The 14,158-nt window shown below is 33.8% G+C and overlaps 2 protein-coding genes across 2 annotated transcripts in view; one reads left to right on the top strand and one right to left on the bottom strand.

Moving 5' to 3' along the window:
• LOC130054540 (KICSTOR complex protein kaptin-like) overlaps window positions 1-3,282 on the bottom strand; it is a 15,166-nt gene extending 11,884 nt beyond the window's left edge. Inside the window, exons 1-5 of the mRNA XM_056164567.1 lie at window positions 2,962-3,282; window positions 2,573-2,667; window positions 1,475-1,565; window positions 1,259-1,313; window positions 976-1,051 (exon numbers count right to left, since the gene is read on the bottom strand). Coding sequence (XP_056020542.1) covers window positions 976-1,051; window positions 1,259-1,313; window positions 1,475-1,565; window positions 2,573-2,667; window positions 2,962-3,208 — 564 coding nt within the window. The 5' untranslated portion in view covers window positions 3,209-3,282. The remainder of the gene's footprint in view (window positions 1-975; window positions 1,052-1,258; window positions 1,314-1,474; window positions 1,566-2,572; window positions 2,668-2,961) is intronic.
• A 2,148-nt stretch (window positions 3,283-5,430) lies between these two features.
• On the top strand, window positions 5,431-13,716 carry LOC125650295 (RNA-binding protein PNO1-like). Its single transcript, XM_048878473.2, has 7 exons — window positions 5,431-5,660; window positions 7,892-8,041; window positions 8,336-8,419; window positions 9,049-9,109; window positions 9,789-9,906; window positions 10,114-10,184; window positions 13,588-13,716. Exons 1-7 carry the CDS (start codon window positions 5,484-5,486, stop codon window positions 13,653-13,655), a joined length of 729 nt encoding a protein of 242 aa, XP_048734430.1. The 5' UTR covers window positions 5,431-5,483; the 3' UTR covers window positions 13,656-13,716.
• Window positions 13,717-14,158: the final 442 nt, after the last annotated feature.

Below are 14,158 nucleotides of genomic sequence, written 5' to 3'. Positions count from 1 at the left end.
ACCCATGATTTGAACAAATTTAATTCTACCTGAGAATGTTTTCATGTTAATACTAAATGCCACGCAAGTGTTTTCCTTCAAATATACTCTCTGTCATACTTGTGTAACTAGCAAAGAGGCCACAATAGTTATTTTATAATTTAATTGAATATACATGATCAAATTTAGCATAAAATGCTCAGGTGAGCCTTTTACAACATTGCCAGAAATATACATTCCTAATGCACATATCAAGATGTATTGATTATTCTGATTATGCCCCTGGGTCATCTCCACCCCACTCTTTCTATGATTGCTCAAATATCTTCAAAACAGACGAGATCCTCACCCTATACCATATTCTTGCTGCATACTGATATGTCAAGGTGCATTGAGTATCCTGTTGGGCAAGTGCCCATGGATCATCTCAAAACTTATTTCATAACTGTTGAAATATATTTTTAAAAAACAATTGAGGTCCTTAGCCCTAAACCATATTTTGCTTCTTGTGGGGTGCCTCAAGGGTCAGCTTTTGGACCAAGACTTTATGCAATGTTTGCAAAACTAACAGGTGAAATCTGCCGCAGACATAAATCATGTATCATTGATATGTTGACGATACTCAGGCATGCTTAGTTTTCAGATATGTGGAATATCATTGCAATATGGCTACATTATTAAATCATGGAAGAACATCAACCTACTAAATGAGGAAGGGACAGAATTTATAGTGTTTACTTCGAAAAATCAATCAAAAGTTCTATCATCTTATCAACTCTCTTTTGGAAATGCCTTTAATACCAACTTGGACTGTGTTAGAAACCTTGTTGTTTTCTTCGACACAGAAAGTGTACTTTCCATTCCATGCACACTGTTCGCATTTTGTGAACCGTTCAAAGTTCCATGCAAGAATTGTTTCATACCATTCCTTGCAAGTGGTGTAGTATCAGTTTCAGAGTTAGTATTATTTGATTTGATTTGAAACTGTTGTCTCACCTCCTTGTACAGATGAACCCTGTTGTCACTCCCACCAAGAAGAAACACATCCTCCTTTTTACCTTCTGATATAATTCTGCAGAATACACATTTATGTATGATACTTAATTCCTTAACTACAGAGAAGGTACTGATAATATTGACCAATTTATTCTAAGATAATGCTTTAACTTCCAACAAAAGCAAAATCAAAGAAAAAGAATAAAGTTTGAATAGTGAGTCTATATATTTGCTAATTTTTAATGCTCTCTGGCAGTAAATAATTTTAATCTAAATATCTTACTGTGTGTGGGTTAGTTGATATGGAACAAAATCCAAGTCTATTGTCAAACATCCCTCTGAAACAGAGTGAAATATGTGTCTATTGTTAAATATCCCTCTAAAACAATACATGTCTATAGTTGCACATATTTACAAACCGTTGTATGAATCAATCAGATTTTATGGGGGAATGCAATTCCTGCTCTACTAGCATTCCATTCAGAATATAAAATCTTACGTGCAATACTATCCAAGTGTGATTCTTCTCCTGGTTCACATGAGGAGTATATATTAAGGTATTGCGTACATGAACTGTCATTCTCCTCTATCTAAAAATGATGCAAAAATGTTAGAGTTACAACCTTTCAAATTACATATACCATAGTCATCTTATTGAGCGCCCCCAGGCTCTTAGAAATTTAAGGGGGCGGTTATCTAGAACTTAGTTTTGAAATATTTCCAGTGTAATTTTCACTTTGAGAAATGTCTGATTAGATATTAAATTCTAGATATTTATTCATATGCCTTGACATATAAGGTATGAGTTATTGTGATACTTTCCCTATAATATAATCAACTTGGGTCTTATTCATTAATTCATAACTTCAAATTGTCAAAACAACAAAGTAAATAGACAAAGATAAAGTAGCAATCAATAGTAAGTTGTATTGTATTTAAATGGGGGGCTCTTACTATTGAGAGTTGAAAAAAAGCCTGGGGTGCTTATAAGGGTAGAGGTGCTCAATAGGATGAATGTGGTACATGTATATATATTGTGCATTATAGTATTGTATAACAATTGTGTCCTTGTCATTTCATTTGTAAATTAGAGTTATTAACTAAGGAATAAAAGTTTAGTTTGTTTGTATCTTATTTTGGGAGTATATGCCTCCATTCGCTTTTATATCCCCCATAAGACAAACAAATTTGACTTTTAATCCTTATATTCGTATTTTGTAATTTGACATGGGTTAATAATATAAATATTTAGGTTTAACTTTTTATGTTAAATTGAAAGGTCAGTGTTTTTCTTTAGAAATAAAATACATTATAACAACATGGAATTTTTTTACTGACAATTTTTTGGTTTGATAAATATAATTATTATATATATATATCATATACTCAGTTATTGTGTAGAATTGGACCTCACAAGCTTTGTCCACTTTAAGATGTAACAACCTCAGGCAATCATATTTCCAGATATTCAGTTAAAATATTATGCATGATGTCCTCTGGGGAAGAATGGGTAAAATATATGCATCTTAGATTAATCATTGAAATCTATATTCATAAATGTTATAGAAGATTATTACATCTCTAGAAATTTACATACCCCTTGTTTCTGCTTTATAAATGTGATGCCAACAATTATTCCACTTCCCTGGTTGAATTTGCTGATCACATCAAGTGAGATAAGTTCAGCATCGCCTGCAAAGTTGTAACTCAAGTTTACAATTAGGGGTAAGGCATTCTGAACATTCAATGCATGAAGTATACTTTATCGTTAATACGCGTAAATACATACACCAGTGTTTGGTGGCAGATATATTTTACTATAACACGTGTGACGTGTCCTAACGTTTCACTTGTAAATTTTAAACATGCATGTCCCGCCCCCTGTACTTGACAAAAATTTATAGATCTCTTCGTTCTCCATCCGAGTACGGTTGGTATCTTTCTACATTCGTTGTCATGCACATTTGTTAAACTATAATAACGCACCTGGTAAATATGTGAAATGTATTTCTTTCGTCGAAGGAATCAAGTTATCAAAATTTCTCTGGTATTCAACAACCACTATTTTGCCAGCCAACGACGCAATGATAATTTTATTTGCTCCATCCGGGTCTAAAACTTTTGAATGTAAATATATGTTCGTTTGCGGGGTTGTTGTTATTCCAAAGATGTTTTCATGTGACGGTAAACTTGAAAAATTTGCATCACTCCATTTCCAATTCTTTTTTGACATAGTTTTTCTTCGAAACTGTGGAAAAAATCTGTGTCAAGGAAAGTTCCTGCACCTCATGCTATGTAGATCGTAATATTAAACGCTCTAGTGAGTCAAGTAGGGCAAGGGGTAAATATTGGCCGAAAGTTCCGAATTGCGATTTTTCAATATTTTTCTCTTAAGGATGAATGCTACACCAGAAAAAAATTATTGGATGAAAGGTAGAGGATATGTGCAACAATACTTTGAAATTGAAATTTTTTTTAATTTACTTTATTTAGTCAAAAAATGGCAGTTTTAGTTGAAAGCAATCTGATTTCCCCCCCTTAAAACCCTAGCTGCTGGATTCGAACCCGTGATCTACAGTTCAGCAGTTGACGCGTGCTAACCTACTGAGACATTCAGCTAGTCATTGATGTTTGAAATGAATAGACAAATATTGCTGATATTTATATTCCCATCCGTATTTTAAAAGGACGTCAGCCATTAAAGTATCTCCTTATTAAATTAACGTAAATTCCACCCCCTCCTGTAACGTCATAAGATTTCGCAAAGTTTAGTTTAGTAATTTAGGAATAGGCACATTTACAATATAAATACAAGACAATATCACAGAGGAACACATAGTTAAAACAAAAGTTTTTGTTAAATACATGTATATAAGATAAAAAGGTAAACTTTAACAGCTATTTGATTTTAAGAGCACAGTGAATAAATTAATGTATATGCCTATATGGAGTGCCAAATGAACATAAACTCAAATAATGAAGAATCTTCAATTATTTGAAGATATCATCAATTCATTTGATGCGTGTAACAATTGAATGCAAGATCTCTTCAAATAATTAATGATAATGATATCTTCAATTCTGAATTATTGCGCGCAATAATTGAATTGATGATAGCATTAATTCTGAACAGCTGAATTTAATTGATGCGCACTTTAATTGAATTAATGATCTCTTTAAATGTATTAATGATATTGTGATGGTTTTACATATTGCTCACTTAATTATAGGTTTTATTTATAGTCTATTTTACCCTCTTTATGCATTTCCTTGATTGTATTATTGAGTTATTGCCCTTTTGTGTATATCCCGACCGGGTTGCGGCCGTCCGGGTTGCACCCGCCCTGGTTACGCCCGTCCGGGTCTGTTGATCCCGGCCGGGAATTGTTATATCTATATATATACCTGTTGGACGCAGATTGAGAACGGTATTGAGTATAGCAGTAATTAGTAGCAGTAGCAGATTTGTATATTTCGGACACAGGGGCTAAATTTAACTATAACGGTAATTATCACACTCCCTTGGATTTAATATGATCATGCTTCATATCTAAATCATGTTATTTTATACATGTTCAATTACAACAGAATATAATTATTTCTAAACACTGAGTACTCGTTATCCTTTCTGGACCTGGATGTAAAAATGTACGGGATTACCCTAGACAGTCCCGTTACAATATCAACAATTGAATTGATGCGCGCTACAATTCAATTGAAGAGAGCAATAATTGATATAATGCGCGCATTAAATCAATTGATGAGGGCAATAATTGAATTGATGCGAGCATTAATTCATTTGATGAGAGCAATAGTTGATTTAATGCGCGCATTAATTCAATTACTGCTCTCTTCAATTGAATTAATTCATTTGAAGAGAGCAATAATTTAAGTCTTTTAGAGAGAGCAACTATATAATTAAAGATATCTTCAATTCAACATATCCACAATTGAATTAATGATATCTTTAATTGAATTGTTGCTCTCTTTAAAAGAATTGATGCTCGCATTAATTCCTACAAAAGCATTGCAAATGATTTAAAGATATCTTCAATTAAATTAAACAGATCATCAAATTATTTATACCGAGCTCTAAATTAATTATTGTGAGCAATATTTCTACTAAATTGATGCTCTTATCAATTGAATTGAAGAGAACAATAATTGAATTAATGCGCTCATCAAATCAATTATTGCTCTCATTAATTCAATTCTTTAATTGAATTGTTGCTCTCTTTAAAAGAATTGATGCTCGCATTAAATGCGCCCATTAAATCAATTATTGCTCTCATTGAATTCAATTGATGCGCGCATTAATTCAATTGATGAGAGCAATAATTGAATTGAAGCGCGCATTAATTCATTTGATGAGAGTAGTAGTTACGTGTAGTTACGCCATCACGTTATCCTTCCGGCTTTCGACGGGACTACATTTACCAATTGCCGTCGAAACAGTTTGTTTACCAATAATCTCCCTTTGGTAGTTCTCTTACGCCACCACGTGAAAAATGGCAACACAGGCAGTTGACGGAATGAATCAAAATGCGAGTGAAAAGGAATTTACAGTTGTCAGATCAAGGAAAAGGAAATTGAAACCCGAAACAGAGACTTCAGAGTCAGGAATGGACACATCTGCCCCTCCTAAGAAACCCCATTTTCCGCCAATAAGTGGCGACAAATTGACAGTAAGCTTGCAAATTTTTATAAACAGCTGATAAAAGATTTTTTCCCCATAAGTTTCACAAGTCGTTCTTACATTTATATTATGTTGTGTCAAATAACAATCCCAGTTAAATTACAAGGAACGGTGACGGACTACACGTTACACGAATAAATGATTTCTTTGAAAATGATTATTATATATAGTAGTACATATCGCATATCGTGTAGCGGCCAGTATAAGAGGAAACTTACTGCCTGGCTAGTGAGCTAGCTTTTCTAGTGATGTGGTAGAGTCTCTCTCTTCATCACGCAAGTTAAGGAATGGTGAGCGTGATCAGCACTTGGCTGGGTGACCGCTACACATTACAAATTGGTGGCAGTGTCTGGTGTTTGATGGAAAGCCTACTTCAGGTAGAGTCTCTTTGGAGCTCTGGGTTTGGATATGGTTTCGTCCGGAGACAATGAATGATTGTCGTCGGTAACCGTGGATGCTGTTGGTGAAGAAGTGCCAAACATTCAGATAGAACTCACGCTAAACTTTGGGATGAAGCTTCCCTGAGCAGGGGGGAGTGTAGCGTACAGTATAAAAGGGAACTTATACTGCCTCGCTGGTGAGCTAGCTTTTCTAGTGATGTGGTAGAGTTCTGTCTTGATCACGCAAGTTAAGCAACGGTGAGCATGATCAGCACTTGGCTGGGTGACCGCTACACGTTACAAATAGGTGGTAGTGTAGTGACTCTGGTATTTGGCGGAAGCTAGGCCTGCTTCAGGTACAGTCTCTTCGGAACTCAACAACCTTGAAAGCAATCCTCTGCTTCAAAATCTGTTAGATTGCCAGAACTGTTGTTAAATCATTGTGAAAGTTTTCTCTTTTTCTTTCTTTATTCATTCATTATTGTATTTGTTGCTTGATCATTCGTCCATATACATGTGTTCTTGGCATTTTACATTCAATCTCATATAAATGTGCAGATCAATGTCATGGTATTTAGAAGGAAATTCTGAGCTGACATTTGTGAAAATATCATAGGAATTTTGTGATAAATGTCAAGGATGATAATATAATTCTAAAAAATCCAAAGAAATTGTACATATTTTTATATATAAGTAATTAACTTTCTCTTCATTACATGCTTGAAAACATTTGCATGTAAAAGAAAACAGTGAGAATATTATGATTTAAAAAGTAAATATAGTGGGTACGCATAAATTATATTTGCCTCTCATAAAGTCTGTTAGTCATCTATAAATAGCCCCACGTACATCAAGGGAATCCCAACATAATTTATATAACTTAGATGCAACTAACTTACTAGGTCTGAAAGAGCATAATACAATGAATTACCAAGAGGTATTTGATTTTTTAAAATTTCTTTTTAACTTCGGCACGGTACTATAGTAACAAAACACAGCTTTACACAAATAAGGCCACCAATATAATCTCTGACCTCTGAAAGTCTGAACTGGACGCTTTATTTGTGAATTAGAAATGGTTTGAGTGACAGTTGTTTGTAAACACCGATTTAAAATCCAATTAATTATAATAATAATTCTGGTTAAAACAGGTGAAATAATGTATGACATGTTGTACAGCCTATAAGTGCAATGATTTAACAATGTTCTTAAAAAGTGGAGAAAGTTGAAATGGACCATACAACTTTAATCTCCAAATGGACAATGTGTCACACTCATCATTTTTAAACATCCATTTTGAGCAGCAGTGAATCTTTTGTAGCAGGCTACAGATATTTTCATAAATTTTTAATTACACTGTAAACAAAACATGGTTGCTAGAAAGTTGAAGTTTATTCTGCGGTGTAAGTTTATCCTTTTCATTCCTTGATTTGCTCATTTAAATGTGTCTACCATCAGATATTTATAAACTTTACGAGGCTGATTTTACATATCCTTAATATTTGACCACTTTGACATTTCACCAGTAGACAATACAGAGCACAGGACTTGGGTAGTAGGTACACATGTGTAATTCACATCACAATTTGTTTGTGATAGATACTGCTAATCATGGTTATTTCTGATTTCATGAATGTAGACTTATTCTTAAACTTTTCTTCTGGACGATTTGTGAGAAATCACTGGAAATAGACATGGGTATTATTTTGGTAGAAATTATATACTCCCTTACTGTGGTGCCATTTTACATGTGACATAGCTCCTTTAGTTAATTGGTGAATATGCAAAGTAGCCTTATTTGGTGTATGTAGATTTGTGAAAGAGCTATATTTAATTACAGGGAGGAAAGTCTGAATTCAGAAAAATACCAGTACCAAGTCACAGGTACACACCATTGAAAGATAACTGGATGAAAATATTTACACCAGTTGTGGAAAAACTCCATCTTCAGATCAGATTTAACCTTAAAACTCGTAATGTAGAGATCAAGGTAAGTGTCTTTTCTTTATTGTTTAAAGTACTTAACTTTAAACCATTGTAGGCTATACAGTAATGATTGACTTAGTTGCCAACATTAAACAATCTCAAAATGGGTATTTTGTAAGTTAAAGTCAGTGATAATGAATTTTGTAAATTAATAGTGTTGTATATGTAAGGAATCACCAAAGTCTAGAGTTGATCAGAGGAATATCGTCAGAAATTATCAAAATTTAGAGTGTGTCATTTGGCTGCTCTCAATCCTATGTCAATGTAGGACACCTAAGATACGCAATTTCTATTATAGACCTGTAAAGACACGAAAGATATTGGATCCTTACAGAAAGCAGCTGACTTTGTGAGGGCCTTTACACTAGGATTTGACATTGATGTAAGTTTTGGTTTGGACAGCTTCTATGAGGGTTACAATTTCTCTATCGTAGTGTTAACTGATATTTCTATACACTGTAGTGTTTGTTTCACTGAAAGGTTTTTCAACAGTGTACCCTATAAAAGCAAGATTTCTCAGCTCAATTCTTTGATATAAGATTGTTATATGCTGATAGATGATGGCATTTTTCAACATAATCTTTTAAATAATGTCTTAAGTGATGAGAACAGAACTGGAAGGATTTCTGTTATATTTGATAATCTAATGTTTAGTCAGTATTGGTACACACTGTCCCTTACAATCCCTTTTAAGTATTAGTCAAGAGGTAGCAGTTTTGGTGTATTTTGATTGTCTTTATCATTGGAAGGAGGATTATACAATCAAATTCCAATTGATTATAAATGGATATATTTTTTGAGACTGAAGAAAGGACCATGCTTGGAGATAAGGGTGTATGGATGACTCTGAAAGATGTTGCATGTAGTAAATGAGGACAATCGTTTGTCTCTGAATGCTTTTGTTTGCAGCGGATGGGTGTAGATGTGGCTGAATGCATTGAATGGGGATTAATGTCTCCAGATGTAAGCAGGAAATAGGATAGGTCTGAATGCTGTTGATTTTTTTTTCAGGATTCCTTAGCTTTGGTTAGACTGGATGATCTCTTTTTGGAATCTTTTGATGTAACTGATGGTAAGCGTTCTGTTATTATTTTTTGGAATCTTTTGATGTAACTGATTGAAAGCGTTCTGTTATTATTTTTTGGAATCTTTTGATGTAACTGATGGTAAGCGTTTTGTTATTGTTTACAAATTGTTACATTGTATAGAGTTTTAGATGTATACAGATTGTAGTTTGCATTGTATTTTTACTCAAATATAGAAAGAATAAAGATATTATTGCTTTAGACTAAGGTAAATTATGCATATCATGATATGAGTATAAACAGAAGGCAATGATTGATTGATTGATTGTATAATCAGTGACTTAATCAATGATTGATTGATTGTATAATCAGTGACTGATTGTTAATCAGTGATTGATTGTATCATCAGTGATTGGTTGATTTGTATAATCAGTGATTGATTGTTAATCAGTGATTGATTGTATAATCAGTGATTGATTGTATATCAATGATTGATTGTATACTCAGTGATTGATTGATTGTATACTCAGTGATTGATTTTATACTCAGTGATTGATTGTATAATCAGTGATTGGTTGATTGTATAATCAGTGATTGATTGATTGTATAATCGGTGATTGATTGATTTATATAATCAGTGATTGATTGATTGTATAATCAGTGATTGATTGATTTGTACGTGTTTGGAATTTCTAATTTGATATAGCTGTATCACTTTTTTTTTAGTAAAACCTTTGAAAGGTGACCATTTATCAAGAGCTATTGGAAGGATAGCTGGTAAAAATGGAAGGACAAAATTTACGATAGAAAATGTAACCAAAACCAGGATTGTGTTAGCAGATTCGTAAGTAAAAGTATAATTTTCGATAACCCTAAGTACATTGTATTTTATTTCTATAAAACTTTAACCTCCAAAATTCTGAAAGGCAGACTGAAATTTTAGAAAAACCCGACAATTCTTCGTAAAGTCAACACCCCATAAACATGTCAACTTCTCAAACCATGAAAACTTGACGTCATTGAAATAAGTTCGTTATCTATATTGTTTCAGGAAAATACACATATTAGGATCTTTTTCAAATATCAAGATAGCTAGGACAGCCATTTGCAATCTCATATTAGGTATGTATGCAAATATTTTCTTATTTTTGTGCACATGGTTTTTCTCATTTCAGCAGTATTGTGGAATCATTAAATTTTGTTGGGGCTCAATTTACGTGGACTTCGTGGGTAACCCCATCCCAAGAATTTCAAACCACAATGAAATACAAAATTTATATGATGTTTCAATGTACAAAAACCTTAACCATATCCACAATATTACATCCCAATGAAACTGTAACATCTTGCAATTCATGAAAACTGGCCCTCATGAATTGAAATGATTCCGCAGTATTGTATATTTATTAGATCACCTGAGTCAGTCAGGTGACGTATTGGTATTGGTCTGTATCTGCCATTGTCTGTCATTCATTAACTATTGAACATTTTTTTACTTGTGCTTGGTAACTGCTATTCCAATTCTTTTCAAATTTGGTATAAAGCATTTTTGGGACAAAGGGGACATAAATTGTAAATTTCAGGAGTTCTGCATTCCTGGTGCTTTAGATGTAAAAAGTGTCTAAAATTGACCAATTTTCAAAAATCTTCTCTACAACTGCAATATATTAGAAAAACAAAATCCATAGTCATGTAGAGCAGATAGGCCTTTACCAGAATTGTAAAATTCATATCCATAAGGTATTAAGGTTCTGATTACAGGGCAGGTCCAAACTTTGTATATAGCGTTTATGCGTAAAAAAAAAAAAATAAAAAAAAAAATAGCAACTTCTTTAATGCTGTTGATACTAAAAATGAAACAATATGGATATTTAGAAGGGGCAGATAGCTCTCTGCCAAAATTGTAAATTCCATGATCCCAGGGATAGTGGTTTTGGTACCAGGGTGAGCCAAAATGGTCATAGTGATGAAATGTGTGTTAACAATTGAACATTTTCAAATTCTTGATAACTACCATTCCAATTCTTTTCAAATTGGTATGGTATGAAGCATCTTTGGGACAATATTGTAAATTTCAGGACTCTGGCACTCCAGGGGAGAGGCATAAACTGTCCAAAATTGTCCAATTTTCAAAAAGTGTTCCCTATAACCACACATCTATAAGAAAACTGCATAGTCATGTAGAGCAATACTGTAAATTTCATGATCCCTGGGTTGGAGGTTCTGACTACAGGGCAAGGCCAATCTTGACATATGGTGTTTATGTGTAAAACATTTGAATAACATCTTTTTTAATGCTATTGATACTAAATTGAAATTATATGGATATTTAGAAGGAGCAGATAGCCCTTTACAGAAATTGTCAATTTCATTATCCGAGTGATTTTGGTTCTGGAGTGGGGCCATATCATCATAGTGATTATTGTCTTTATCATTTGAAAGACTTCTTCTTTAATTTTACTGATGCTGTATAAAATCTAAATGCATATTTAGGAAAAGCAGAAAGGGATGTACCAAAATTGTGAATTTTGCAACTCCAGGGTTCTGACTTTAGGGTGCATCCAAAATAGTCATAGTTTTAATATAACATATACATGTACCAGTATTATATTATGTAAGGTCTTTCATTGGTATGAGCACTTTGGGGGGAATTTGTGTTTTAAGGAGGAATACTACATTATCATAATAACTGACTTCCTTTTCAAACTTACATGAAAATATAAATATCAGCAATACATGTATATTCCTTTTAAATATAATCGCCTAGCTGAATAGCTCAGTAGGTTTACGTGTGGACTGCTGATCTGTAGTTTGTACATTTGAGTCTAGCAGCATGCACAGAATAATACACAAGAGGAGACTACCTCCCAGGACTACAAGTAAATTGTAACACCCCCTCCCCATCTAGGTTTTAATTTTTTAGGTCACCTGAGTAAACTCAAGTTACCTATTGCAATTGGTTGTCGTCCGTCGTCGTCCGTTGTGCGTTAACAATTGAACAATTTTTAACTTCTTAATAACTACCAGTCCAATTCTTTTCAGATTTGATATGAAGTATCATTGGGACAAGGGGACATAAATGTAAATTTCAGGACTCCAGCACCCCTGGGGCCTTAGGGGCGGGGCAAAAACTGCCCAAAATTGACCATTTTTCAAAAATCTTCTTCTCAAGAACCACACACATGTAAGAAAAACTAAATTCATAGTGATGTAGAGCAGGAAGGCCTCTACCAAAATTGTAAATTTCATGATCCCTGGGGTAGGGGTTCTGACCCCAGGGCGGGGGCCAAACTTGTTATATAGTGATACTAAATTGAAAGTAAATAGATATTTAGAAAGAACAGGTAGTCCTTTACCAAAATTGTAAATTTGATGATCCCAGAGGTAGGTGTTTTGGTATCAGGATGGGGCCAAAATGGTCATTATTAAATGTGTGAACAATAGACATTTTTAACTTTTTCTGGATAACTATCATTCCAGTTCTTTTCAAATTTGGTATGAAACATATTTGGAAAAAGGGAACATAGGTTGTAAATTTCAGGATTCCTGCACCCCTGGGGCCTTAGGGGCAGGCCAAAAACTGTCCAAAAATGACAAATTTTCAAAAATCTTCTTCTCAAGAACCACACACATGTATAAAAAACTAAATGCATAGTGATGACTGTGATGTAGAGCAGGAAGGCCTCTACCACAGTTGTAAATTTCCTGATCCCGGGAGTAGGGGTTCTGACCCCAGGGTGGGGCCAAACTTCGTATATAGTATTTATGTGTAAGTTTGCTGATACTGTATAAAATCTAAATGCATGCTTAGGAATAGCAGAAAAGGATGTACAAAAATGGTGAATTTCACAACCCAAGGTTATGACTTTAGGATGAGTCCAAATTAGTCATATATTTTGATGTTTTAATGTTAATACACCTATTATTTAAAGCCTTTCATCAGTGTATGCACTTTTGAGGGCAGTGACGTTTTAAGAACACATCTTGTTTTATACTGTTGGTGAACATTAGAATTTAGCTTAGATATTCAGAACAGGAAATTTTTTCTAGATTTCATAGCCCATGGAAGTAGTGATACTTTTTCACTAGTATTCAGGTGACCGATAAGGCCTGTGGGCCTCTTGTTTCAAATTACTTTCTACTAGAACTGCATTTTTTCACTAAATGAGGTAAATTTGAAACTTTTCGATTTCAAAATATTATTGTACATACCTTCCACTTTCCATCTACATCAAATTTCTCTGGTGTATTATTTACATATACATGTACCTGTAATACTGCGGAGGATTAGAATTAAGCTTAGGAATGCAGAACAGGAAAATTATAGATTTCACAGCCCTTGAGGCAAGATTGAAGTGATACTTTTAACTAATACTCAGGTGACTGGTAAGGCCTGTGGACCTCTTGTTACAAACATAAAATCATATTTTTACTGGTTTGGATAAGGAAAGAATTTTATACTTGCATATTAAGGTAACCTAACTTACTTCAATCTAAAGTATGTAAGATATTTCTTTCTTTTTAGGAAGCCCACCATCAAAAGTTTATGGAAACATGCGGAGTGTGGCAGCCCGGTCTTCAGAGAGATTCTAATTGTTGTTGTGAAAATTTTTATATAAAAATGGAGAACTGTTGCAATAATGGTGGCAATTAATGTTTATTGTTTTTTTTTTTGTATAGATGCATGATGCTAGCTTTTCACCAGCATTTGTGCAGAAATACAAAAATACTTGTAGAAATCCAAGGTTGTAGCTGATTAAGGGGGTATCGTTTGCCCAACCCCATTTACTTTCCAAAATGGGGCAGAAGAACATGGTTGTGCCCCCTCTTGTTGTCAATATATATCATTTGCCATGCTGTGAACATATATTAACTCTGAAGTGTCCAGTTAGCTGGCTGGGTGTCTATGAGGAGTAAGCATCCTCTGTTCACTGGTCACACCCACTCGAGCCCTTTATCTTTATTGATGGAGTAATCTGTAGTCAAAATCAGTATGTAAATAACAGACTAACACATTGGTATGAAACACATCAGACAGCATTCAAACTACTGGTAATGACAGTTGTATTTGTAAATTAGATCATTTCAACAACCAT

This window comes from Ostrea edulis, chromosome 5 (assembly GCF_947568905.1).
Source record: "Ostrea edulis chromosome 5, xbOstEdul1.1, whole genome shotgun sequence".
In the NCBI taxonomy this organism is placed as follows: domain Eukaryota; kingdom Metazoa; phylum Mollusca; class Bivalvia; order Ostreida; family Ostreidae; genus Ostrea; species Ostrea edulis.
Note: the sequence above shows the minus strand (reverse complement) of the source record. Positions and strands in the feature narration are given on the sequence as shown.

Excerpts from the sequence above, each read along its gene's own strand:
- LOC125650295 (XM_048878473.2), top strand. The coding sequence starts at position 5,484 with ATGGCAACACAGGCAGTTGACGGAATGAATCAAAATGCGAGTGAAAAG. Across the intron at positions 5,661-7,891 it reads TAAGTGGCGACAAATTGACA|GGAGGAAAGTCTGAATTCAG; the intron begins GTAAGCTTGCAA and ends ATTTAATTACAG. Across the intron at positions 9,907-10,113 it reads AGGATTGTGTTAGCAGATTC|GAAAATACACATATTAGGAT; the intron begins GTAAGTAAAAGT and ends ATATTGTTTCAG.